At 48.0% G+C, this 27,676-nt stretch overlaps 2 protein-coding genes and 1 long non-coding RNA gene across 3 annotated transcripts; 1 reads left to right on the top strand and 2 right to left on the bottom strand.

Annotated features, from left to right (window-relative positions):
- Positions 1–942: 942 nt before the first annotated feature.
- ZBTB37 (zinc finger and BTB domain containing 37) lies at positions 943–6,916 on the bottom strand. The gene is made up of 3 exons (XM_084265913.1): positions 5,982–6,916; positions 4,575–4,674; positions 943–1,861 (listed from the first exon to the last, which is right to left on the bottom strand). The coding sequence occupies exons 1-3, from the start codon at positions 6,902–6,904 to the stop codon at positions 1,373–1,375; spliced, it is 1,512 nt and encodes a 503-aa protein (XP_084122039.1). The 5' UTR covers positions 6,905–6,916; the 3' UTR covers positions 943–1,372.
- A 3,876-nt stretch (positions 6,917–10,792) lies between these two features.
- On the top strand, positions 10,793–16,606 carry LOC311193355. The gene is made up of 11 exons (XR_014617385.1): positions 10,793–10,832; positions 12,110–12,155; positions 12,684–12,723; positions 12,983–13,028; positions 13,413–13,444; positions 13,829–13,916; positions 14,490–14,515; positions 14,955–15,007; positions 16,052–16,082; positions 16,274–16,316; positions 16,482–16,606. It is a non-coding gene; the product is annotated as an uncharacterized lncRNA (long non-coding RNA).
- A 955-nt stretch (positions 16,607–17,561) lies between these two features.
- On the bottom strand, positions 17,562–19,102 carry HEBP2 (heme binding protein 2; the record flags this gene model as incomplete). Its single annotated transcript, XM_084266396.1, has 4 exons — positions 17,562–17,736; positions 18,151–18,316; positions 18,528–18,663; positions 19,028–19,102. 4 exons carry the CDS (start codon positions 19,100–19,102, stop codon positions 17,562–17,564), a joined length of 552 nt encoding a protein of 183 aa, XP_084122522.1.
- Positions 19,103–27,676: the final 8,574 nt, after the last annotated feature.

A 27,676-nucleotide genomic window follows, 5' to 3' on the forward strand; every position in this document is an offset into this window, starting at 1 on the left:
AGATGTCAAGATATTTGCACTTTCTTTACCTGTCCCATGCTTCTCTGCTTATGAAACACGTAATCCCGTGCAAACACCTACAATACGCGACGCAGGCATGTCTCTCCAGGTTTGCTAAACTTGCTCTAAACATCAGAGCCGCTTAGGATACAAAAGTTAAAGTCCATGCAAGGGGACAAAGTTGTGATTGCTCTAGGAACCGTTCACTTTTAAGTTTCCTGAACCTTTAAGAGGAAATAAAAGTAGGGGTTTTTTCTTTTCTTTTTGCATTTCATTGATAAAAAAAGTTATCAAACTAGTTTGTAGAAACAACGTTTAAAAGCAACCACCCATGATTGCTGGGCTGGGACGGGAGTATTTCGGTGTACCATATTGCTGTTAGAAAAGGTAAGTGCATGTCGAGGGGGGAGTAGGGGTGAAGGACGACTTTGGTAGCCAGCCTCTAACTCCACAATTCAGCTGGTCCAGGAAAACTCATTTCTAATGCTTGGTAACACCCGGAGCACGGCAGCGTGCTGGACAGGATGTCACAGTGCTCTGAACTCTCCTGGATCAGCGACAGCAAAGGACAACCTCCTCCAAAAGGTCCCTACAACCTTTCTCCCAATGCAGCAGAGTCTCATGCAAGCCTCCTGGCTGCCAAATTTCACTTCAGGATTTTGCTGGCCTCTACAATACCGCTTTATAGCCCTGCCTGCTTTTTAAGGGGGGGCGTTGAGGCTGTATGGCTGGACTGGGCAAGCCAAAAGCCCTCGAATAATAGTTTAAGTAAAAAGGTAAAAAGAGACACACCAAAAATAACAGGGATAAATACACTTGGGCAAGGCAGGTTCCACCAGGACAGTCTTTTTGTGGTTTGTTTTTTTAACGTGGCAACTCCCTGGGGAAGGGAGAAAGGCCAATGGCACCTTGTCCCTGCTCTCCCCTCGAGCTGGACCAGCAGATATGGTGAGGAAGCTGCCCTGCGCACCGGGCTCGGCACGGCTTGGGGTGCCCGGCGGGACCCAGCTGCCAGGCGGAGAAATACAAGTGACCGCTCGTCCCAGATCACCACGGAACAGTAAAAAAAAGGTAAAATCCTGTCGATCCCTGAATAAGAAGTTGATTGACACAGTTCTGTTGTTTTTCTCCAAGAGGAGGAGGAGGAAGAGAGAAAAATTTTTAACACTTTACGTGTGTGTGGGGGGGTGTGTGTAAGAGAAAGGAGGAGAAAGAGAAAGATTCTGCAATTTTGGCAACATCTTGGAAGCTTCTTTCCTGTCCAGTGGTGGCATTGCACTAATTACAGTACCAGCCTGCCAGGTTGGTGCTGACTCTTAAGAGCCAAAAATTGGGAAGATGGTCCTTTCTCCCTGGACTCTGCAGCCGTGTTTCAATCTGGCCCAGTCGTGGACACAGATCCCTGTGCCGTCTCCACCACAGCAACAGCCTCCTCCTGTGGAGGAGATTCTTCCTCTGCCTGCCCCCGAGACGTGACAGTGGTCTCGGGGGAGATGCTATGAGGCCCCTCCAGAGGCATACAGCCAGGGTGGTTCTTGCGAAAGTGCTGGTTGAGGATCGCCTGGAAGGGGAAGCTTTTGCCGCAGACGTGGCAATGAAAGGGCTTGTTGCCCGTGTGCTTGCGGATGTGATACTCCAGCTGATCCTTGCGGGTGTACTTCTTCCCACACATGCGGCAGACAAAAGGCGTGATGCCCATGTGCAGACGCATGTGCCGGTCCAGGCTGCCTTTCTGGTTAAAGGATTTGGCGCAGTAAATACAAGTGAGCCGGGGGTTGTACCGGAACCAGCGCTCTGAAACCTCCTGCTCCCGGAGATATTCCACGTAACCGCTCACTCCAAGCATGGCCGATTCCTCCCCCTGCAAAGGAAACAACGGAGATTTACATAGCAAGCAGCCTCCAACAAACTGCAGGAAAGAAGATCAGGCCCCAGTCCAACCAGCAAAGCGCTGAAGTATGTGCCAAACCTTGAAATCAGCAGCACTCATGTCTTCAACCTCAAGCACACATTTAAGTGCTTAACTGGAGCCCTGGGGCTGAAGACAAATTAGAATCCTCTGCCATGGAGGCCGCCCCTCCTGCCAAGTAGATCTGGGGAAGCTACAACAGCCCTTGTCAAGCGGGCGCTTAGCCACTGACTGTGGGGGGATCAAACCTGTTGATTCACATTACTGGTTTTTATTTTAAAACCTGGGGCAGTTTGATTAAAACGCTGTATGCCACATTCTGCATTACTCACTAGATTACAAAAAGAAGCCAATCAACTGAGCTTGCAGTAAACTGAAGGTGGAATAAACTACAAATCGTATCTGAAACCCTTTGGGTGTCACTTTGCACAAGTCTTTGTTCAGGTATCATTCAAGATTCATTTTATAAGGAATCCTCCTTGCCTACTTGGCTGTGTAACCCAGTGCAGCTCCATGGCAGTGCCAGTAGGGGATCAGCTGCACAGACAGCTGGCACGCCTGGCCCAGGTTACACAGCAAGGACTAGCTGGCTCCTGGTTATTTTCTGAAGCCAGAACGACAAGCAGCCAGCCATAGGTAAAACCCCAAACCGCATGCTCGGGCTCCAGGGGAGCTGCTCCTGGCTCCTCGTATGCAGAACGGGAACTGACAGCCTCCCAAATGCCTCCTTGCTGGAGGACACAGAATTCCCACTGATGGATGTGCCTATGCGAAGCCATTTGGGTCTATTCTGGGTAACAGAGCATTTAATTTCTCTCCTAAAAGAGGAACCAATCTGAAGAGCCCTCTGGCCATGTGATTGAGACTTAGTACGGAGCTGTCAATACAACCAGCCTGCACTGGGGAAGAGGCTGTGGCACATCAAAATAATTTGGCATCGGTTCCAGCTTCATTTACGCCTGGCTGCATTTACACTACCTAAAGGAGTGTGAGGAACTCAGATGGGTGTTCAGGCTGTTTAGGGACTTTGAAATAGCCAGACTGGCTTGTAGCTTGCCTACTGTAATATTTCCTCAGCTCACCCAGGCAAGCTGCTCTTTATTTCTAACTGCTACTCCAAAATCAAGCCTTCTAGTTAACTGAAGAGTTAGTCCCTGCTCTGTACGAGTGTAGCCGAGCGTGTCATAGAGAAGATGAAGAAGCCCCCTAAACGTATGCAGATTTCAATGGATCAGAAAGTTTAGGCTGTTTCCTGCTGATGCCAACCAGCGTAACAGCAGGAGGGCCTCTCCTCTGGCAACCAGGTTCAGCCATGTGCAGGCAGCAGCGTGACTGTGCCAGGTGCCGATCAGTCTGGCCCTACAAGCACTGGGGAAACCCTCTGGGCTGAAAGAGATCCACAAATCAGCTACAGTGCTTGCTTTCTTCCCCTTTCCATGCCTGCTACGAGCAGGGATGAAGGGCAGGCTATTTTTAGCAGTGATATGGCGATACCAGAAGAGGAGAAGGTGATGATACTTCCCCATGTACGTGGCAGCCTATGGTTTTACATTTGAGGCCATCTCACAGAGGAGAAGTAACAGCAGCTTTCCTGTATGTAGAGCTAAAATTGCTTCCTATGTCACATTTGCCCTGGAGGGTTGGTTTGACCTGAAATTTCCTAGTTGTATTGTGAGGACACAAAGCTTTGGCAAAATAGGAACAAAAAAGGGTAGCTTTTGTATTATGGGAGTACATCACAACATGAGCAGGCAGCAATCGAGATTTCCCCCTCCCTGCCCCTTACTTCCCTTGGTCTTACTCAAGGGCAAAAAAAGCATGGTAACGCCTCACCTGCCTCCAGCAAAGTCATCTGATTATGACCAGACACATTACTTATCGCTCGGGCACATGAGAGTCGTTCTACGCAGTGCCAGGTGACACACTTGCACCACAGTGCCACACTTGCACCACAGTGCCACTGCGATACCGACTGTATGTGACCAGAAAAACTAAGTCAAAACAATCAGGCACGGGTATGACCACTGTGTCCCACCTTGTGGCACCCTACAGCCCATCTCCCTCCTACCTCACAACTCCAAGGAAATGGGAAATTCAGAGCTACTTACATTAGAAATTCTGCTATGTGACACAGTCCCTTGGGGACAAGACATAGACCTCGGCACAAATCCACAGTCCTTCAATGCTCCATGCTAAAAGTGCGTTTGGATTGGTTTTGGTACTAGTGGGGCAACGTTCAGCTGCTGTTGGCCCTCAGCCTTGCGCAGCAGCCAGCTAACACCTCTCCTCCCTCAGCTCATGTGTTTTGTGGTCGGTGTTTTAGGGCAGATACAGCTCTGCAGGCAGATGGGGGGGCTTCTCCCTCAGGAGCTGGTGGCCTGCCCAGAACACGGGCTGATATTTAACGCCCTGGGACAACCAGAGAAACTCCTCATGTTTTCCAGGTGTCAGCCCAAAATCCCAAACAACAGCCAAGGTCAGTTTTAAATGATATACAGGGGACAAACATTCTCAGCGTGAGCAGCTGAACCCATTATGACAGTAACCGGTCCTTGTTTCACAGACAGCATTGCTTGCAGATATAAAATATTAAACTCTTTAGCACAACACAGTCCCCTTCACCTGCAATGCCAACATTTACTTGCAAACTTCTTGATCTGCCTACCTGGGAACTGGGCTGCTTGGGCTCATCCATCCGCCCGGGAGACTCGCTTTTTGATCTGTACCGCTCAGTCACAGCAACCATGCTGCCAGAAGGGCTAAATCTGTGGGGTGGGGGGAAGAGGGTAAACGGAGGTTTTTTTAATGGGCATCAGGTCACTAAGGTGCTTAGAACAACGGGTGAGCAATAGAGGCACCTGTATAGCATCTCTTCATCCTCGCCAGCTAACACACAGGCAGCGGAACAGCGCAAGTATAAAGGAATAAACCAAGTCATACTGGTCTGTGGTTTCAGCCTGAACATCTGAAAAATAAAACTGAGTCATTTGGCTTCCAGTTCAGTACCAGAGAGCTCTTCTGATACGGGCCCAGCGACTCAGGAACTATACGACAGGAAAAGAAACTCTTTCTCTAAGGGCACCTCTCATTCACCACCCTCACCCTCCTCCCCTTTTCAAGCGTGAAACAGAAATGATGTGATGGACTCTGTGGGGAGAAAAAGTGGATATCGAGTGCAGTCCAAAAAGAGATGCTGGAGGCTAGCTGACCCGTGGGAAAGGGTTAAGGAACTAGGAGAGGATCACTCTCCCAAGGGCCAGCTCAAGATCATTCCCACACACCGACTTATTAGGGGACAAGTGGCAGAATATCCACTGCTTCCAGGTAACTGTTCCCCTGTGGGACCAGATGGATTGAGCTAGAAGAGAGCCAGATGTGAAGGGAACCCGTCCCCCCAACACAACTCCCCTGAACACAACTGATCTGCCCTTTACCAGATATGCTCATCGGTCAGATCACAGCAGATCTCACCACCCATGCTCAGTGAAGGCTTTCTGCTCTCACATAAACCAAACCCATCAGCAAATGCTGATGCAGTCCCCACTTCAGCTGCTTCAGAAGATGTAAACCCATGACCCATGACCACTGGGAAAAATTCCTCTTGACCTACAGCTGCCAACCAGCTTGTTGCTCCAGCGGAACCACCCCCTGATTTCCAGGCCAGAAGGCATCATCGCAACGATGCTTTGCGTAACACGTACTGTATGTGACCTCCTTAATTCAAATGCTGAGCACAGAATCGAGTGGGAGTGAACAGCAATACCTTCTTTAGACAAAACTCCCACCACGGCCATACCCCAAGAGATTCCAACCTGTACATCTCTAAGTGCTAATAATTCCTTTCCCAAGATAGCCTGCACCTGGAGATCCCAGTCTGATTCCTCCCCAACCATAGTATCAGAACCTAAACTGGATATGATTCCTAACACAGGGAAATATTCCTTCAGTGCTTAAGATGGTTACAGGAAACAGAGGGGAAACCATCCCAAAGCGACCCCCACCCAGCCAAGTGACAATCTGGCACAATCTCCTCCTACAGCCAAGGTGAGTGACCAAGGTAAAGAAAACTCACCTGTCAATCTCACTGCTGGTTGGCCTAATGACTTTGGCCCCGGAGGATCCTAACGCATAAGCCTCTTGGCCCATCGATCCGTGGCCCGTGGTGTCGATCACCATAGCAGTGACCTCCTCAGCACTGCTCCCATCTTCTCCTGACGGCTGATGCTCTGCCCCGAGCCACTCCTCCAGGTTCTCCGTTTTAATGCGTACTCCTCCCAGCACTCGGACGTCGTCGTCATTCCGTCCCCCGCGGTCTCCCATTCCCGTCTCAACGTACCACTGTCCCGCTCTGTTAATCCGTAGTATGGGCTCCCTGCTTTCCACATCCGAACTCTGCTCAATTATCTGGGGGCTGGTGGACTCCTCGGGAGGGCTGAGCTCCCGAATGTCCAGCACCGTGCTAACCTGGCCCAGGCGACTCCCCTTTGGGGTGTTGTGACGTGGGCTCAGGGAACGGTTTAGGTTTGGTGTCACCCGGTGAGACTCTGGTGGTCTCTCTTGATGCTTTGTCCTCGTCTGGCTCAACTCCGCTTCCACCTCTGCCACGTTAATTTTGAAATGAATTCCCTCCAGAATCTGCGTGCATTTGTCTATGATGTGCTGCATCTGCAAGAAACTGGCAGCCGTCAGGTAACTGATGATGTCAGCCAGCTGCAGACATATCCTGCCGGTGTAACAAAAGGAAAGAAGCTGCTCGAAAACAGAAGGGTTCTTGATGACAGAAATGGAAACGGTGCTCATTTCGTTCAAGGACATGTGGTCGCGGAAGTAGGGCGAGCTGGCAGCCAGCACCACCTTGTGAGCGCGGAAAGCTTGCCCCTGGACGTTGACCACGATGTCACACAGGCGACCCTGCATGCGTAACTGGTTCAGGTGGCTCAGGACAGAGTTACTGAAGTCAGGAATCTCCAGCTGAATGTTCCCACTCTTCTCCATGGCTGTCCCAGTTGCAGGTGCACGACCCTATTGGAAAAGGGTGTGGTGGGGGGGGAGAAACACGGTCATTAATGCAGCAAATCCATCATTTGCATTCAGAACATTTTTCACCCACTTTCATGCAGTTTGAAACACTGGGGTTTTTAGAGCAGCTGCTCACCGTTTAATTCACCAGCATCTCGCAGGGGTCCTCCGATCTTTATGCGCTGTACACCACCTTTCACAAGAGTTATGTTAAACCGGTCCCCGATAGATTCCCCATCCCCTGTGGCTTAAAGTGCTTGAAACGGTTTGTTCTGTCAGCCTCAATAAAAGCACATTTGCATCGTAAAAAGAACAGTAAAAATGGTTCATGTACTAAAAATAGGCAACTGATTGCATAATGGATTAAAATACTTAGCACTTGTACCTTCTAAGTGCTTTGAAAAGGGAGAGTAATATCACTTTGCCTCCTTTGTAGAGCAGGAATCGGGACTGAAACCCTCCTCAGAGACTTTTCAAAAGCTGACCAGTACACATTTGACCTCAAGGTATCTTAAATACATCATTATAAACCACAATATTCATCGCATGTGGTGTTTCTGACAGGTGGCAGAAATCGTGTAACAGCACAGTGAAAGAACAAGGAAGAGACCCTGTAAGTCCTAAACACCAATTTAGCAGTCCACGTGCTGGGCACCAGCAACCCCCTGGCCAAAGGCACTGGGTTTTGTGTAGTTTGGGATACTGCAAACAGCAAAAGACATCGTACGGACAATGGGGATTAACAAACTGGCTCTCCCCTAGCTTCCCGTCCATAACTCATTTTTCTATAATCATCACATTTCATTTTGGCAAAGTTTGAAAAGGAGCCCTGACCATATATGGTCAAAATTCAGAATGATCCAAAATTAGATGTAAACTCACCCAAAAAGGAAAAAAAAAAAAAAGAAGAGGAAAGTAAATAAGGTTTTGTTTGGGTTTTTTTTTAAGACCACTTATGGCACGAGCAGCTTCCAAGCTGGACGGCATCTGAAGTGCCAATTAAGCAGAGTGCTGCAGATATCAAGACAATTTCAAGCAGGCTGGAAATACTGAGGCTTGTGGTGCCCACTCTGAGAACCCTTGGCATTGAAGGGACAGAGAAGCACGCGTGCCTTCAGAGGACATCTGGCCCTTGCTGCAGGACAGCACAACGTTCGTACGCCCAAGCAGAGTTCACACAAACTTGGCAAAACACGTTACTAAACCTGGCGCCACAGCACAGCCTGCCAGTCTGGTGAAGTCCACGCAGAGAGCTCAGCGAGCCGCCAGCCGGCTGAGCGTCCCTGGGGTAGGTGAGATCACACGCGCACAGAACCCTGCACGGTGTAGCCTTACAGCGCCACATCTCGAGGCTTCTCCTGGCCCCTTATCTTTAAAAGCAAGCGATAAACCCCGCAAGGAAGCGAGGACAGCGCACAGGTCCGCACTGACAGGGCGTTAGGAGCAGAACATACACACAAACCGCGGTGAAACAGAACAATCTGATGCCTTACCGGTGAGGTTACGAGTAACATGCAAAGGAGGGGATGTGGGGCTGGTATCTTGGCGGCTTTCCTTTTTTCTTCTGATGGAGTAAGAAGGTCTGAAAACTTTTTGCCCCCTTCCCCTTTAGAAGGAAAACAGAAAAGAAAGAAAAGTAATGTCAGACAGAGGAACAAGGGATCCCTAAGATTTCACAGTCATTTGTTTTGCTGGAGGATCAGCAAGCAGGATTAGCTGGCCATTATGTGACATCCCACCCCCCAAACCACAGAGGAACATGGATCTTATTGAATTCACCTTTCACCGCCGTGCGCTCAATGTTTGTGGTCATTAAAATAAAACATGGAAGTAAAATAACCTGGCCACGTCATTTCCTCTCTCACAGGGCTGGGGGTATCTCTGGCACTAACCCTGTGGCGCTTAAGCACACGCAGCACTTTCCTCAAACGAGCCTCCCCACATACCATTAGGGACACTCACACAGCCGAAATCGCTGCGGACTACGGGCAAACATTTACAGGACTGTGGGGAGCCCGTAACCTCAGTGTCTTCCCAAACCACTGGCTTCTACAGTGATCAAGCCCCAAAGCATTCTCTGGAAGGAAGGTGAGCAAAGGCAAGGCGGGCAGGCATCCTTTGCGAGGTGAAGCAGCTCCGCCAAGGCAGCGAGGCTGGAGGCAGAGCCAGGCCATTCCATTTCTCAGGGATTCAGCTTGGGATGTAGAGAAAGAGAAGAGAAAAACAATAATAATCAGATCTTAACTGCTGAGTGCGGCCGTGTATGGACCCAGGCAGGAGTCAGCTGCTCCCAGGGGAGCCCGATAAAGTATTCGTGAGCTGCTGCTTGTGAGGACAGGGAAAACCCCGTCTGCTGCTGATGGGAGGAGAAAAGGACCCACGTAACTTCATCACCTCGGTACTGAGGAAGCAGCATCTTATAACACACTTTGGGGACAACCTCGATCAGGTGTTGGGGGGTTTTGGTTCAAACTACCCTCATCACAAGATGATTTCTGTCCTCATGGGTAAAGGGCCTGTCAGAAGCTCACATATCCATCAGCAGCACAATGACATCACAGTTTTTGTCTCCTGGAGCTGGACCGCAGGTTCATCACCTCAGCCTTTAGCTGGAGACTGAGCAGGATCTCCTGCCGAGCAGCACTGTGCCCAGGGAAGACACCAAAACACTCGTCTCTTTTCTACTCAAACCAAAGCATCACCAGCTGAGACTTGGACCTATCTCAGAAAATACCTTTTGCTCTCTGAGACAAGTGCAGCTACCAAGCCCTGGGGAAATCCTGGATCAATCCATCCCTCAGAACAAGCCGGGACAGAGCAACCGCGATGGCTGACGCTGGATATACCCTCCGTCAGACAGCTGTCAGGCTGGGGAGCTGCTCTGGGCAGCGGAAGGGAAAAGTCCCGGGATTTGGGGTGGCGATTTACCGCGACTGGTCAACTCTACTACTTTCAAACTACGACGGGACCGTAACAAAGGCTGACGGCGCGCTGACTGTCAATGGAGGCGGGAGACGCCGCCTTTCCGAGCCTCACTCCCCCCGCCCGCCTCAGCGAACTTGACAGCGCTCGATCCTTCCCCCCGCCGAGCCACGAAGGCTCCAGGGCCTTTGCTCCGGGCGTGAGGCGGCGACGGGGAATTTTTAGCCCTGACAGCTGCCGAGAGGCACCCGGAGCCCCGACCCCGGCGGCGCGCGGGGAAGGCGGACTGAAACCCACCCTCCCCTCGCCCCAGGGGCCACATCGACACCTCCTTTTCCCCCTGACAAGGCGCCGCTCCCCCTCCCTCGGCGGAGAGCACCGCCCGGAGGGACCGGCCGAGCCCGGAGGGGGCCCGCGGGGCGGAGTGGGGCGGTGCCCCCCGTGGGGAAACAGCGGGCTCGGCGGCCCCCGCCCCGCGGGCCCTGAGGAGAGAAGAGCAGAGGAGGGGCGGCGGCGGCGGGGCGCGGCCGCGCTCCCCGGCCCCCCTGCGCCGGCCCCCGCGGGCGTGACGGCGCCTCACGGGCGGGGCGGGCCCGGGCCTCCCCCCGCCCCGCCCCGCCCCGCCCCGCCCTGCCCCGCCCGGCCCGTCGGGCCCGCTCCGCGCCGGTACCTACCTGGCGGGGGTGGGAAGGGCCCGCAGCGCCGTCCCGGAAGCGAAACCCCCCCGAGCGGGCCGCACCCCGGAAGAAAATTCCCGCCCGTGAGGCCGCGGCGCACATCGCTCCCCCGCCCGCCCGCCACGGCACGCCCCCGCCACGCGCGCCCTGCGCCCCGCCCCGCGGGCCGACCAAAGGGGCGGGGCCTCTCGCCGCGGCAGCATCACGTGACCGGCGCCGTCGCTATATTAAAGGCGTGCAGGAAGGCCTCTTCCTCTCTTTGGCCCGCGGCGCGGTTTGAGGCGGCGGTCGGTGCTGTCTGGGCGGTGAGTGAGTAGGGGGTTGTTTCCCGCCCCGGGTGGGCCCCCGCTCCTCCGGGGAGTGGTGTGGAGGCGCCGCGAGAGGCGTTCGGTCCCTGGTGAGCGCTGCCGGGGGAGGATGGAGCCGGATTGTGCCGGCGGAGCCCCGCCTGCGGCCTAGGCCGCGCTCTGGAGGAAACTCTGCCTCATGGCAGCCCTGGCGGGAAGAGGGACGGGAGGAGGCAGGCAGCAGGCTCCTCTATCTATCCCCAGGTAGTCCTGCGCATCCCCCGCGGGCTGAAGGAAGGAGGGGCCGGTGGAGGCCCAGCGGAGGCGGGGAGGCCTTGTGGGACCTCAGCGTGGAGGCCCGTCTCCCCGTGGCCGTGTGGGGAGGCCTGGGTAGTGCGGCGGGGAGGCTGAGCCTGTGCAGCGATCTGGCTTTTGCTGAGGCACTTGGCCCTGGGGGGGGCGCCCGGGGTGCATGAGGAGCGCGGGGCACAGACCGCATTGCCGGATCTCCTCTGGAAGCCCTTGACCCGTAAGAATCGCTGCTGGAAGACAGCGTGTGGCAGCTGTAGAGAGTAGCTCTGGGGTTCTTTCGCTTTTAGCTTTATATTAATATTCTGGGAAGGCAGTTTCTAGCAGTAAATGGAAAGTGTTAGGGTTAAGGGCTGCCAACTTCACTGTGAATTAACGCTTGGAAGCAGATGGCAGGCTGGGGATTGCCGTTCTATTCTGGTGAAGTCTGTCTCCTACAAAATAGCAAATGACTGGGGAGGTACCCTTGCTTGTATCATGTGCTCTGAGTCGTAGCTAGCTTTGTAAGTGGTAAAACCCGAGTCCCCATCGTAGCAAAGTAGTGTGGTGTCTCACTTGGGAGCTCCGTGTGCCTGCACATGATGAAAACTATGTTGGTAGGGACATCTGAGAGGGTGATGAATACCAACATATCTGAGCTGGGCATGGAATGGTGTGTGTAGTGTATCTGGTACGGCTGTAACGCCATGTGTGGTCCGTGCTTTCTGAGCAGCCAAAGTTGGTTCTTTCAGGACTGACTTGGTGCTTATAAACTAGAGTTGAAGCTGTAGAATGCTAAGACAGTTTAGATATGTCCTGCTTAAAGACATGGGCTAGTGATTGTTTTTGTGGCCTTGTCTCTTAAAGAGTGGAAGCGTAGATTGCATCGGGGGAAGTTTTCCTACAGGGCTGAGCAGCGGCTTGAATTTTACTTCTGTTTTGTCAAAAACAAAGCTTTTAAAAGCTTCGTTCTGATGAAAAAAATAACCTATTATCTCTGTTTTCAGTTCAAGATGTATCAGCTATGCTCCCACTCCCGTGGCTGTGAAATGGGTAAGTGCTGCATCTGAAATACGACTTAAATTAAGGATTGGTGTGTAGGAGCATGTAAGAGCAGCTAGCCTTGAGTAATTTGATATGAAAAAATTATAGGACTGGTGTTTGTAATTGGTAATTCTGTGGTGTCTCCTGGGGTGGGCCTTGTGCTTTACTGGGAAGAGTCTGTATTTGCACTGGGAAGTGGATGGTGGTGCTCCTCTTTCTGAACCACTAGTCCATCCTCTAACCAGAATAGTACTCTAGACCCTTTTTTTCCCCTTTGCTACTGCTGTTTCACTAGCCACAGCATTATATAGCTGCTTGTTTGGAAAAGAAGTGCCTGGTGCATGCTTCAGAAAGAACCTTTAACTCCCAGGATTGCTGTTGAGATTGCAGAGAGCCTATGATGGTTTCAGTATAAGAGTAGTGGACAGAAGTAATTTCTGAAAACTCTGTGCTGAGGCTTTTTTTCTGTGCTTGGTGTCACTGCTGGAGATACTCCTGGGGTTCTCCAGGTGTCTGAAATTGTTCTGTCTCTTCCAGATCTGCCACCAGCTATGGGGACTTGATGCTACTGTGCAAGGTAAAAAAATACTTGGTGAAAACCCAACATCAAAAGGTGCCTAGACAGCATCTTTTGTTCTAATAGCATCAGTAGGTAGATTTTACTTCCTGAGCTGTTTTCCCTCTGGTGCCATAATGATGACAATTATTTGCTACTCTTGACCAAGAGAATGATGAATACTTCTACCACCATAGCTTTTCTGAGGCACATCAACTTAGAATTCCCCTTGATGCTTTGCCTTGTGAATATGCTGTTTATGAGGATTTTCTTCTTGCAGGATTGGAATTGTACTCTTGGAAGATTTCAAGGAGAAACATCACCTGGTAAGAAAATGGTATTCCATGTAGGTTTCTTTTTGTGGAGCTGCTGAAATGGCAGTGAAAGGGATGGGATGTATAAAATGGGAGGGAAATGCTTTTGGATTCATTTCCACCAATAAGCTGAAAAAAAATTGCTAGTACTCAAAGCCTTGAATGTTTCTTTTATTTGGGGAGCTCCAAGCTGTCTGTCACAAGAGGTGACTGCTTGGTGTTGTTATTCAAAGCAGATACAGTGATGATGGCATAGTTCAGCAGAACACCCTGTGAAGAACAGAGTTTAGTCTTTCGCTCTTATCTGATGTATCTAGCTCCTGTCGTCTCTTGCTGGGTGGTGTAGGCTTGGCTGTGAGGGCTGAGGGAGTCTGATTTGCCTTCCTTTTGTTGCAGGCACTGGGAGATGAAGCTCTAAGCTGTGCAAGGTAAATACTGTATTGTCTGTGTGTGTGAAAATAAGATCAGATCCCTGATACATGTAAAGGCTGTGTGTGATGATTGCATAGTTCAGCAGATGACCCATGGTGATCACACTGCTACTGTCTTTCGCTCCTATCTGATGCAGCCTGCTGTGGCTTAGGCTAAGCTTGACAGATGATTCATCTGGAAAGCTGAGGGTGAGATGCTACTCCATGAATGTGTCCTGAAAACTTCTCAGATCATCCCATTAAACAAACTAAACATAAAAAAATAAGTAAGGTGACTAGAAGGGTGGGGTAGGCTCTGCTTGTCAAATTTTATTTCAGCAACAGAAAACCTTAGTTGACCCAATTAGTGCTCCAAGTTCTACAAGTAGTGTTGCTTTGCAGGCTGCCCTGGACAGAGGATACCTATGCCTCCAGTGTGAGAAGCTTTCACCTGTTACTGATTTTGAAGACAAAGGTTTCCTAATTAAAGGTAATTAAAAGCAAAGAACAAACATTGGGTGGGTAGGTGCTCTTGTTTGTGCTGCATTTGAGCTTGGGAGTTCATTTTTGGAGATTGGAGTGTCTGCAAATTCATTTTGTTTCTGGAAAATCTGAAGCAAAGTTACTAGTACCCTAAGTATGCCTTCAGATGCCTCATGCTCCTCAAAGCATTAATTGTTTCGTAGTGTGAAAGACTTCTGGAATGGGCCAATTGAGATTTAAATGGTGAATGTGGCACTATAGTGAATTTATACCTAAAATGCTTTTCTTGGTTTAACCCAAGGTAGATGTTCAGCCTCACAGAACTCTGATTCAGAGGTTTGCTCTTCTGTGCAATTTCTACAGTCTCTGGAGCTGAGGGATTAATTTATTAGATGCTGGGGAAGTGGGAGGTTCTCCTTGTGGCAGGGTGAGAGTGGTGCAGGCTACTGTACATGATGCTGAATCAGGTCTCTGATCCCAGTGAGGATAAACCTTGACAAACACTGATACAGTATTCCTCTGGAATGGTTCTTGGGGTAAATCTTCCTGCTGGACCCTAATAGCAACTTTCCCTTTGCAGGCTTCCAAAGTGTTTCTCATTGTCATGTAAGTACTGCTTTAACTTTGCAAGTATTTTTAGTACAGCTGTGCCTAGAACTGAAGGGTTTTACTGCATGTAAACTGGGAGGGGCAAGTTCTGGCCACTGTTTGCATCCTGGCGAAAACACGAGGGTGGTTACTGCTGGGTAAGGCCCAGCCTTGACAGGCTGGCTTGTGCTAAACTCTACTGTGTGCCTGTGTGACCTCATGAAACTGCTCTGTTAGCAGTATTGGTGGATTTGCCCTTCTTACCTGCAGCAACCTTTGCTTAAAGCAAATGATAGTCCAGTGGCTGACAGTGTGAGCTGCCTGTGTGATGAGATGTGACTGCCTTGACTTCAATCATGGAGGTCTGCAATTAGCTCTATCTGACTGCAGGCACTGGACTAGACCTCATCCTCCTGTGCTTGCTTGTGTGCTCTCCTGACCGCTTGCTTTGTTCCAGGGCTTGTGCGGTGGAGCTGTGAAACAGTGCAGTTGGTGGTGCTACTGGCAAAAGTAAGTTGTGGCAGCAGATGCCTATGGTCTGACCTGCAGGGTGGCTGTTGGGGAAGCTTTTAGATGTGCTGGCTTCTAATTGCAGTGTAGCTGGCAATGTTAAGCAGAGGGTTCCTCAAGGATTTTTTGTCCTCTTGCCAGTAGATGCCAGGTTACCAGCAGTCTGCCAAGATTACTTTATTATTTGAGAATGTTAACTGCTTTCTGTAATTGAAAAAGAACAGGTCAGTTGAAATAATGTAACTGCTGTGGACTGCTAGAGCTTCTATGAATGGTAACCTGGCAGTGCAGAGCCTGTGCTGACCAAAACCGGTACAGTTATTTGCTGTCTCACTTGGTACAGATTTAAGCAGTGGGCTTTTGCAGGGGGTAGTGCTGATCTTAAATAATAATAGTACATTGATCCAACTAATTGTCTCGATGGCCAGATTAGAGCTCTTGTGATGTGAAAGAAAATGGGGTTGCAGGTGAGGCCTGAAATGCTGAGGTCAGAAATGAAGTTAACAAAGCATTGTGCTTATCTTAGGCATGTACTGTTTGTGATGATCTATTCTAAGCAATGGGAATCTCTCTGAAAAAGGCTGAGGAGAACTCTTGCACTGAAACAGTACATGCATTCAGACTAAGTCTTAAAGTACTGTTAAAGTCTTACTTGTTAGTGAAACCCATGTGGAGTCTGTGTGAGAAACATGACTAGCCTATGTCCAAGGCAAGTGAAGAGTACCTGAGGCTTGAGAATTATTGGAATATCATTCTATGCTAAATACCTAGTAGTAGTGCTTAAAACTTGTCCTATAACATCTGGTAGTTAAAACATTTATGTGGAGCTCTGTTTGAATGAACAGATTTGGCCTCTGACTCTAATTAGTAATTTGGTGTTGACAGTTCAGTTAGGATTTGTTAGCTTTGTACATCCTATTCGGGTGTTACAAGTTAAAGTTCTTGTCAGTGGCTGCCTCTTAGGTAAAATTAGCATGGGAAATACAATTATGTACTTAAGAAATTGTAAGTTTGTTATTCTGATACAACTTCTCTCTCTCTCAGGAAGGGACTGTGCTGTCTGTAACCTCGTTAGGTAAGACCACCCACCAAATGAATTTTGTTAACTTCTGGTAATATTTGTAGCCACTGATGAAACTTGATTCTGCCAAATGAATTACTGTGATATCACAATTTCCGTTCCACTTTTCTCTGAGGTTACAGAGCTGCTGTAGAGCTTGTACCAGCTGTGGTACTGCATAAGTTAATTGTGTGTTCTTGCTTTAGGTGACAAGGCAACTTTGAAACTACTGTAGGAAGAACTGAGGAGGTGAGTGGAATTGTAGTAATGAGATTTATTTTCTGGAACAAATGATGATAACCTTAGCTTGAACTCTCTCTCTGATCAGAGATGAAATTCTAAGGTCTGAGATGTTTCCAGTAGGCCTCTTATCCTGGTTTGATGCCTTATAATGGTTCTTATCTGTCTTAATAGGTGGAAGATGGGAAAACAATGGGGTATACTTGTATGAACATCATTAAAAAAGACCGAGGGGGGCTTTGCAATGCTGATGGTGTTTGCCTGATACTGATTGGAACCAATAAAAACTTGTAAACTCCTGTTGTTGTGAACTTTCTGACTTTAATAGCGTGCTGTAGCTCTAGGCTACCTGGTAAAACACTTCACATGCTTCATTTAGAGCAGGTGTTGAACTAGTTTAAGTGCTAGTCCTACAAGTGTCTTGTGTCAGATACTACTAGTGTGCAAGCCATAGTTTACCTGACAGATATGCTGGAATGAAAGAGTAGTCAGTATTTCCTGTATGAGGACTAACCACTGCTACTTGTGTGTTTGCTTCTAAAATGACAGGCCAACAGTAAGTCTGGTATTGCATGTTCAGGCAGAGAATAAGCATATACAGATTGGACACCACTAACCTTCCCTCTTCACTGGACTCTTGCTCCAATCTGGTTGCTGCCATTAGTCTGGAGCAAGATGGTGTCCAGCCTCCATGAGGGAGAAGTTAAATGGAGGGGTTAAGGAGCTTGCTAATATTTTATAAAATAACTGTTTGAGGCAGCTAGGACCTGTGAAAATATTGCTGCTTCCCAGAATGATTGAAGGGTAGGCTTTATCTCTGAAAACTACTTCCCTCAGCTTTCTGTTGTCTCAGGAGTGGTAGCAATATGGGAAAATCAGCTCTCAGGAGAATTCATTCTCTCTAACTCTTGAGCTGTTGCTGTAGCACTTCTAATGAGAAATAAAACTAGACTAGACATCCAAACTGTCATGCAGGAGTATTTTTGGATTAGTGTTCCCTAGAACCTTTCAGTAAGAGGAGTAAGTGTCATATCTTAACCCACTCAAGCTGGTACAGTCTACTTGAATACAAATTGCATATCATTAACAGCTGAAATCTTATTAGCCAGAACATTTGATCCTAGACAAAGTGGATTAGATGTGATCCTGTGTCTGTGTGCAAATTAACTTCTGCACTAAAGCAAAACCCGTTAATAAGGCTTGTTTTCCTCCAGAGCTGATTAGTAGCATCCAAGTTTTGCTTTTTCCACTGTATTACTTCTTGAAATACCACACTTCATTGTGCCTGTTGAAGAGCTTGAAGGGACTGTCATAGCCTGCGGTGTAGAAGAAATCTTCGTGGAAGGGTTGGCCTCTGCTTCTTAAAATTCTGGCCAAGACTTGAGCTTCCTCAGCATATTTCTCTGGGGAGGCAAATCCACCAAAGGATCTGGTAGAAATGAAAAGGGAGGGGAGGTATTAGCTGGCTGGCTGTTGCATGCAGAGAGGCCAAGTGTAGCTTTGGGTGTTCTTCCTGTAATAAAGAACTGCCATGTAGGTTTTGTGGAAGTTTAGAACTGAACAGGGTACTGGAAGAGTGCTGTGAGTGTTCTGTAGCACAGAATGTGTTCAAAAGTCTCCTAAAAACAAAATGTTTCTATGCTTGGTCATTTCTCTTTGTTCTTGGGAAGACTCTGAAAGATAAGAAAGATCTAAGTGCTCCAGGTTTTGCCAATCAAAGCTCTAAACAGCAGGATAGATAGTATCAGCTGTAAGCAGGAGTGGTCCAGACTGCTAATGGAGGAGTTACACCTGTATCAGTAGCTACCTTCACTTGTGAGCTGTGCTGGTGCTTCTTACATACCGGACAAAGATCGCTGCTGCCTTGCGCTCTTCAATGAACACGTCTGAGTCGGTGGGCTGTGGTGGGGAGTCCTGGTGTTCAAATGGCACGAAGAAAGAGACCTTGAAGTCTGTGCCACCAGGCTTTATCAGGCAGGTCACTGGCACAGTCATGTCAATCTTCATTTCTAGAGGGGAGGAGAGAAAGTCTTAAGCTCTGCCTGACTGCAGAGTATCCTGCCCTAAAACCAAAACCAGAGCAGCCTCCTGCGTGGAGTGCCATGATGGAGGTACAGGGATGTTGGAATAGGGACCTGCTGCATCCCACAGTTCATCTACTGTTCACAGTATTCAGCTCCATCTCCCCGGGTGCTTTCACACTAAGCCAGCACATTGTACCTTTGTCATTCTTCCCCTGTATGTAGTGGAAGAGCTTCCAGAAGCCCTGGCGCATCGCCTCCTTCTGGGTTTCTCCTCGGATGACTGTGCTGACCCACTTCGCTGTCTCGTACTGACGCAGCTCATAATCCTTTGCCTGAAAGACAGCAAAAGCAACAGTAATGAGATGAAGATGCAGATGACAACTTAATAGCTGCTTTTTCCAATCTAGTGTGAAACTTACTGTTGCAGTGAGATACTAGTCGGCAGGCTCTTTGCTGCAGACTAGGCCTACCCCTGAATACCAAACTGAATCCTGTCTCTTGCAAAGCCATGCTGCTCTGCTTATGAATCGATGCTCCAGCACTTCTCTTTATGCCACACCTTGCACCTAGGGCTGAGCAGCATCTGTAGTAACTCTTTCCCAGCCCCTCCACACTCATGGGACTTAATCCCAAATCCACCTTTGCTCTGCTTCAGCCTGACTGCAGAGCTCTGTTCCCCTGCCCTGTAGCAGTTACCATTGTCTCTGCTGAGCTCCATCGAGGGGACTGCAGATCCAGAGACAGAAATGTTTGCTTGAAGGACTTGATCATCTTGGCAGAGCTGAAAGGCAGAGAGAGTTCATTGGCCTCTTCAATCAGTGTGGGATATGTGGGGTAGAAGAAAGCACGAAGGCTCTTTTGCCTGATCTCAGAGCTTTTCCTCAGCCTGTGGTGTCCAGCCGTTCAGCAACTTGTTCCACTGACAAGTAACTGGAAAAAATCAGGTAAAAGACAGGTGTTCCCTAAAAGGCAAATGTCCCTGAAATTGTGAAGGCCTGCATTCCACTGCTTACCCTACGCGATTCAATGGGGGCTGAAAACCATTTAGCCCTGAAGGACACCTGATGGAGAACCAGGACCAAGAAGCTGCCTCCAGGTTCATGTGGGAGTGTTCATCTTTCAGGATACTGCCTTTGCTGCCCCATGAAGTGAAGGCGTTTCCTGTGAGATTCTGCAAGTGGCAGTAAAAGTGACTTCAGAAGTTCAGCTGCTTTGCTCCTGGGTAAAGACGTATTGGTGATGGTGGGTACTGTGGAGTTGGCTGTGCCTGTAACTTGAGCCTCTCAGAATAGCTAATACCTTTCTTAAGGTCTTTGGCCCTGGAGCCCTGTGAATAGACTGGGTCTGTATTGATAGATAAGTAGCTGCTTTCCTAACTGCACCCAGAAGGAAAAAGCTGAAAACAGGGAAACACTCAGCTTCCTATCCCAAAATAAACCAAGTGAAAGTAAATCAGTCTCACCACTGAGATAATCACTTCTGGTTAAAGTTCTTGAGGTCATAGGAGCTGTAATGATTCTTGTAACCCGAGAAAGCCTCTGCTTCCTGCTAGGTTACAATGTGCTTAGCACTTTGTGTTGCAAAGGTGGCACCTAGTAACTCCTGTGATACTTGGCTCATCGTGCCTTGTCTTCTCCGAATTTAACATGATCGTGGTACCAGGGTGGAGGTTATTTCTCATTTCTTTACCTCAGCTGTAGCCACCCACACAAGAAGAAGAAACCACTGCCTAGGCTTTCACGGCTCTACCTTTCTCATGAGTTTTTCCTACTACAGGTGCACTGATGGGATTCACAGCACATAGCACCTTCAGCAGTAAGGTCTCTGAGCTGGGCCATCTTTAACGTGACATTTGTGAACGGCTGTTCTATGCCCTGGCTGCTTTCAGAAAATCAGCAGCTGCCTTGTGCTGACTGCCGCATCAGTTTCTGTTTGCTTAGGACATGTGGCCTATGGTTAATCTATTTTCTGGTTCAGAGGTGGCTGCAAGGAGTTTTCCCTTTGGGATCTGTGAGGTTGAAAAGCTTTTATATTAAATAAGTTTAAAAAAAAAATAAAAGGCAACATCCCCCCACCCCCTGCTTCACTTACAAGCCTTAGTACACAGAGCACTTGCTTTTTTTCCCAGCAGCTCTTTCATTTCTCTCCCTAGAGCAAGGTGAGATCAGCAGGAGGCTGATGCCAGCAGCTCCCTGTCCCAAACAGAAGACATGGCACCTGCAGCAGTCTTCATGGAGTGGCTGGGCCCCAGCACTGCTGCACACGCCCAAGCTGGACCATTGTCTTCCGGCAAACCTTTTGCCAGTAGTAGTTACAGATGGCGAAAGCATAATGTTAAAAGCAGGAATCCAATTGTTTTATTAGAACCAAGCATGAGTAATTGTGCTGGAACTTCCTACAGTATTTTATCCATTGCTACTTCATGATGCTGCTCTGCTGTCACTTCACTTCCTACTCCTTGCTGTAGCTTGACAGAAAAGACATTCTTTATGGGCTTCCTGGACACGTTAGAAAGAAGGAAACGTTCCCCTGCTTCAGCACATGCCTTGTCTCTACTTGCCAATTCCAAGCCCTCTCCAACACATCTTTTCTTAACTTTGCACTGTTGGTGACTGCAAGTAAGAAATACTTTTCATTAGCATAAAACTTATGTGTGTGTGGAGACAAACAGAGAAGAATCCTCCAGCTACTTGGAGTTGAATTCATTTTTATATCTACAGAAAGTCTAGTTTCAAGAGTTCCATCTCTTCATATAAATAGACTGTAGGTTGCCTAGGCTTATTCTGCAGCTGTGAGCACACTGCCCAAAGGGACAGTGAGTGTAGCAGGCATCTGTGTGGGTTATGCTGCTGCCAGGGGTAAGCCTAGCCACAACATGCCACTCCTCGAGCCGCTCATTGCATTAAGAAAAGGAGAAAGTAGGCTTACTTACCTTCTCAGCTGCCCTCACCCTCCCAGCTGTTGCAGTGTAGCCTTCCGAGGCTGCACCTACTCACAAGATGCTGCGTGTCTCTGTTTATTTCGGGTTCATCAAACTCCACCCATGCCCCAGCCCTGCTGGAGGGAGATGCTGTTACGAAAACTAGAAGGTTGTAGCCTCCTCCTCTGGGTCCCACTGGAGAGCCCCCACGCAAATGCCGAAATGCTGAAAGCCCCACCTACTGCCCACGAGCAACATTGGCTCCATCAACAGTTCTGTGCCCTTGTGTAACTTCCCCTGGTTTCCATGGCTTCGTGCCTGCTTTGGTCGGGGGCAGCAGCAGCTTTTGTGCTCTGAGGAGAAAGAATTTTACATAAATAGCATTTCCTCGCCCCCACCCCCTGACTGCCTGAGAGTGATGGTACAGAACGACAGTGTTTCCTTTTTAGCCCTGGAGTAAATTGGTAGGTAGAAATCTGGCTGTGAACTAAGCTAAGACCACTCTCACGTGATTTCTGCTGGCATGTTATGAAAGGCAGGCAGTGTTTTATAATGGCTGGCTGTTTGGAGCGGGATTTGAGACTCATCGGCACCCTAAGCCCTGGATATCTGCACAAAGGGGTTATACAAAGCTATTGTGAAATTCTGTCCTGCTTAAAATACACAGAGCAAAGCTGGGCTCTTCCTTTAACCTACTGCAGCTCCAGATAGCTTTATGAACCAGCACAATAGAGCAGATTAAAATTCACAGTTTGGATTCTGGGGCCACCTCCCGCTTTTGTCGTGGCTTGTGCATTCCTTGAGGCAGGCAAATTCAGCTAAGCTCCCTGGGACACTGGAAATCAGTAACAGATTTGTAACAGGAAACACCTATGCTTGGGGAGAACTTCATCTGGATGCTGGGTGATACACTCCTGTTCCAAAAGGGAGAATAAAATAAAGCCCCAACCATAAAGCTATAGAGGTGGGGCAATGTGATGAGGGATTTACTGATGGAACAGGTTAGAACACGTGAAGGCTGAAATGCAGAACCAGTTCCGTATGTGCTTTGAACTTTTATTTTATGCAGTAAACTCAAACTCAACATGTGCTCTGCTTGGGTCAACAGGAGAATCAGCAGGGCATTCTGGAGAGGCAGAAGCTGTTACTTCATGGCCTTTGCTCAGGGGCTACAGGCATGTAAAGGTACCTGCTTGTGTGAGGTTAGTGGTTAAATTACTCTCTCACACCAATGCTCCTGTCAGGTGTGTGCTAGCAGGTTTTTTTTCTGCAGAGTAGAGAGAACCCTGTAAAAAACCACCCAGCCACAGCAGCTCAGCAATCGCAACACATTTGCCCTGATCACGAGCGTGGAGAAGTATTGCCTTGAAAGGGGGGGGGGGGGTGATTAATCTGTAGATAAACAGAAGCCCACTGTGAATTCTCATTTTGTTTCTGTAGCAGAGAGGCACATAACAAATCCTCAGTCAGTTTGTGTCCAGCTGATCTCTCCCACAAAGAGCTAACTGTTCCTGGTGGAGTAGCCCAAGGCTGGAGAACAATCATCAGTGTTTTCCCAAGAAGTTGTTTTCCAGCACTTGTTTTTCACGTATACATTGAGAGAACATGTCAACAGTTGGGAGAGACAGTAGGGCAGGCATGAGGACATGCATTCTGTACATAACTTCATGCATACCCCAACAGAGCAGAGCTAGGGGGGTGGGGAAGGAATTCTGATGGTAACTGCCGCACGGTTGCACTGGTACCTGTAAACAGGAGGAAATGTGAGTGTTCTAACTCCATACTCCTCACCTTTACACAGGAGAATCACGTGAAAGGACTGTTGTAGCCCCTTGGCGTCCCAGCAGTTTACCAGATGTATGGCAGGGAAGCCACACAGGGTATGTTCACCTCTTGGCTGCATGGGGGAAAGCAAAGCCAGGCGGTGGTGAAGGCTCATGCTGCCTGTGTAAATACCAACCTCTCCTTGCACACTGTACCTCTTAAGTGTGCTAATTAAATAGGCAGTAATCAAGTTATAAAGGGAGCCTATGACACCTCTCTTTAATGTCATATATATATATATAAGCCCAGACGTTCTCTATCTATCTATCTATCTATCTATCTATCTATCTATCTATCTATCTATCTCTATATATATATATATATATATGGACTTAGCTGGTATTTTCTAGAACAGCTGACAGAGCACTGTTTTTCTGTGCTGTTGTGCTCCAGGAGTACAGCTGAGAACACAGGCACATAAAAGCACACAGTTTGTAGTATAACTTCCCTGCTTCCAGCAGGTACTTCTGGGCAGAACACTGTGTTGACCCTCTGCTTCAGTCATGGTTTTTCATGCTAGCAGCTTCGACTGGAGAAGCATTAAGGACAGGCCTGTGACAGGCTCCCTTGTGATTTCCATCTCCCTGTCTCTACACTGTGTACACTTGTCTCCACCAAGCCCAGACAAGACCTTAAGCAGCACGCTGGAAGGCAAAAATGCTTACATCTGTTCTGTGACAGCATTACAATAGCTGCTGTCACATTCACGTGCCTTTATCCTTGCAAGTTGCCTTAATCCTAAAGGCAAGCCCAGACTGCTTGCACAAAAAGAGACAGAGCTTTTCCACTGGCCTAATTGGGTAAAGATTGGAGGCACCTGGGAAGAATGTTTTATTACAGCAGGGTTAATAACTTTGAGTCATGATCTTGTAGCTGAAAAGCCTGTGGCATAATGTGAGAAGATTGCGTGTGAGGAACACAGAAGGATGGGTGTGTGTCTGAGTATGGCCACTCACATGTTCTAAGAAGTGGTCTCTGCCCAGATGCTCCAGGCAATTTTGCATTTCTGCCTGAGGCTCGCCTTTGACGATGGTTTGGATTTAAAAGAGCCCATTCTGTTCACATATAAGTGGCACTTGCTTTTGCAAGATGCTGGAGAAGCCCTTACTTTACAAAACAGGAGCTGAGTATGTGATGCTTATAGTCACTATAAATGATAGTCCAGGACAACAAAAGTGGCTTTGTACGTTATTAGATGAACTGGGGTTTACTGCATATTCATCCCCCAAAAGAAGCTTCTTATCTTCTTGCTGTGAAGAACAAGAAAGCCACCTAGTAACCTCCAGTTTATATCTTACTCTTACTTCCAGCAAGGAAAAGGAAGATGCGTAAGCGTGCTGTCTTCTGAAGGGGCAGCTGAATGTGCCCTGGTGCTGCTCCAAGGAGATTTGATACTGTCCTTGGCAAATCATGGAAGCGAAGTCTCTGCCCTGTGTCAAATGATGGTAATTAGACCTTGTGCTCTAACCTGCACGGTTTGACATCAGTGCACCGGTTTGTTACCACTGGATTGGGCCTCAGCCAGAAGTCATTTGATTTCTGGAAATGCATATGTGGATTTTGCCCACCTGCTTTTTGCCTGATTCCAGGTAATTTGTTATGAATGGCACATGAAACTACAGTATCTCCCTGCTACTGTGAACAGCTGACTCCATAACAGAGGTACCTGAAATCTTGCTAAATGAGTGACTCCTTGCTCACTTCATCAGAGATGGCCTGGAACCCTCTGCTTTTAACCAAAGACAACGCCTCGTGCATCTACTGCCACTCCAGAGCACTCTTGACTTGGCATTTCCCAAAGCTTCTCTGCTGAAGGTCACACTTTGGAATCATTTTGGGTTTGGTGAATTAATCCTAAATTAACCCTTCTTTCAAGCTGCCATGAACATCCTTCCTAAACCACCTTCTTTGCTGTCTGTGGAGCCCTGAGAGAAACTTCCTCAGCTTTATATGCTGCTTTATTCCCCTGGCTTCCTTTCAGAATAAGGATTAATTTTACTATGGATCTGTTTAGGCATCTAACTACCAGCTGAACCCCATAGCAGTTGTCTCAGTAAAATTCCTTAGCCAGCATTAGTATTAACTACATCCACAAAAAACCTGCAGTCCTCACTGGGTGCTGGAAGGAGAGGAAGTAAATTCAATTTCCCCTACAAATTCACCTACATTCTGCTGCTGACAGATTGTTCTCAGAAAAAAAGAGCATGAAACAAGGAGGGTTTATCTCCAAGGTATGAATACATCAGGATTAAGGTCACATGGGTAGCTGGTAGAAGCAAGCCTTGACACAAGTGTGTTGTATTGCTGTTTTTGAAGTTACGTTACAGCCTGAAGTGAGAGAAATACACCTTCTTTGCAACTACAGCTCTGAAGAGGAAGGGGACAGGCATAAATCATCTGAGAACATTGCTCAGAGAGAGGGTTCAAACAACCTTAAGGAGAACGAGCATTTAATGACTGTTTCTTATCAACAGGAAGGTCCAATATTTGAAGTTGCCAACAATCTGTAGTACAAGCAACAAGTGATACGGAGCGGGAACACACTGGCTCTGCATTTTATTTCTTTGATCCTTAAGGGCATCTTTTCCTTCTCTTTTTTGTCACCTGCTTTGGCTCCTTCCTCCCTCCCTCTCCCAGCTTTCTCCAGTCTGTATGCTGAATGGAGTGAGACCGCCTGGCAGCCTGTCTGCCCAGGGCTTGGGATCACAGAACCACACAGAATCTCCTGAGTTGTAAGGGAGGGAGAAGCTTCTGACTCTGTAGAAGGCTCATTTTGAGATGCTTGGAACAGCTCTGATTGTCTGAAAAGGACCCAGGTGTGTGGATATTGCCCTGGAGAGCCCAGAGTTTCCCTATGGAGTCCCAGGGACCTGAAAACAGAGATGGTGAAAACAGGTCCAGAGCGTAAGGACGTGTATCGTAGACAAATGTTAGAGAGAATGGTCTTCTGAAAGATGAGTATTTTCCACTTTCTCTAAAAAATACATGAAGATATAACTGAAAAAATAGTAACCTTCTGGTTAGGGGTTTCTGTTCTGATAGCTCTTCAGCAATCTGAATGGAGGACCCTTGTGGTACCTGGTATACCCATTACAAAGCCCTTGCAGTCCTGTTGTCAGTGTATTTGTTGCCACATAGGTGTTGGGGGGTGCATGGCTGCAAGAAAATGTTCTCTTTCTGGCCTCTCCATCCAACTAACCACTAATCTGTCAGTTACCCTGCCTGAGGGTTTGGCTTCTTCCTCATCTGAGTTGCACAAGTATCAGAATTCTCACATCTTATAACAGTGAGGGGTTCAGTTGTGGGCTTGGGGTTTTGGTGGGCATTTTTGTTACTTAGATCGCGCACGGAAGGCCTCCAGAGATGGATTCTTTAGGAACCTGATCTCTCTTTCTGTCCTTTCTGAAGATGAGCCAATGCTGCCTTCTGCAGCAGATGGCACTGTTGTTTGTGTCCAGAGGTGAGTTCTACTTTAATGCCAAAGTGCCTCTAAAACTCTTTTGGCTGCCAGTGGTCACTAGCTCACTAATGGATCTAGGGACCATGACAGTTCTGCTTCTAAAGCCTTACATGTGAATATACTCTAGTATCTATTAGTGAATTGTTAAGATTCACCATTTAACATCTGAACAATTAACATCTTGATGTGTTAAACGTTTTTTTATGCAGCAAAAACACACCAGTCTGAATGTCTGTGTCAGGACAGTTAAGAAAACCCCAAGTTAGGAAAATCTTCCAGGTTATGCTCAATTCTAGAAGAGTTGCACTGGCAAGCTGCCAGGCAGAATTGATGTCAAATTCACCAGTTTAAAACTCAGATTTAAAATCTGAGAGGTCAGCATTTCTTGGATTTTTGCACCTTTAGATTTTGAGCAGAGAAAGAGAGGCAGATGTTCTATATAGGATGACATCAGCTTTTCAGATGATGGACTTGTGAATACCAGCCAGCCAAGACAGCATTTAACAGCATTTGATCGCTTTCCCAAGGACTGCCTTCTTGAATTTCTGCCATTGTTCATGCTTGGGTACTTCCTATTTGTTCTGAAAATAGACAGGGTCTCTCTTAGAAAGAACATTATTAACTCTCTACGTTTATTTACCACACAGACAAACAGCGGCAAAACTGTAGTTAGATTATGCCCATCCAGAACTGCAGTCACGGGAGGAATGGGAAAATCCAGATGTCAGAACTGTGTATAGGTAGAGAGAAGTGTGAATTGGGGAGCACAGAAGTAAAGGATGGGGGTGGGAAATTGGAGTCCATGTGGAAAATGTTCGAAGTGTTAACACAGCGACAGCAAACAAGGCTGGAGGAAACTTGGAGGGCCTTGGGCTTTAGCAGTCAGCCTTACCCCAGCAAGGCAGTGATTTGAATAATGGAGTTCTTAATGTGAATCCACAGTGTTGGCACGTGGCAACAAAAAAGTGTTAATTACTTCCCTATGTGGAGTTATCTTAGAGAGTTATTTAGATGAGCTTTTGACATTCATGTTCCTTTCTTTTCCCTATAGAAAAGTTGCTCAAGCCTGTAAACTCATATTTTTATTCCTGTACTTGTTTGGGGAAAATAGCAACTAATTTTTGTTGTTATCACCATTGTC

The sequence above is a fragment of the Gallinula chloropus genome (genome assembly GCF_964237585.1).
Source record: "Gallinula chloropus genome assembly, chromosome: 6".
Lineage (NCBI taxonomy): Eukaryota > Metazoa > Chordata > Aves > Gruiformes > Rallidae > Gallinula > Gallinula chloropus.

Excerpts from the sequence above, each read along its gene's own strand:
- ZBTB37 (XM_084265913.1), bottom strand. The coding sequence starts at position 6,904 with ATGGAGAAGAGTGGGAACATTCAGCTGGAGATTCCTGACTTCAGTAAC. Across the intron at positions 4,675-5,981 it reads ACCAGCAGTGAGATTGACAG|ATTTAGCCCTTCTGGCAGCA; the intron begins GTGAGTTTTCTT and ends CCCACCCCACAG. Across the intron at positions 1,862-4,574 it reads CCAAGCAGCCCAGTTCCCAG|GGGGAGGAATCGGCCATGCT; the intron begins GTAGGCAGATCA and ends TTTCCTTTGCAG.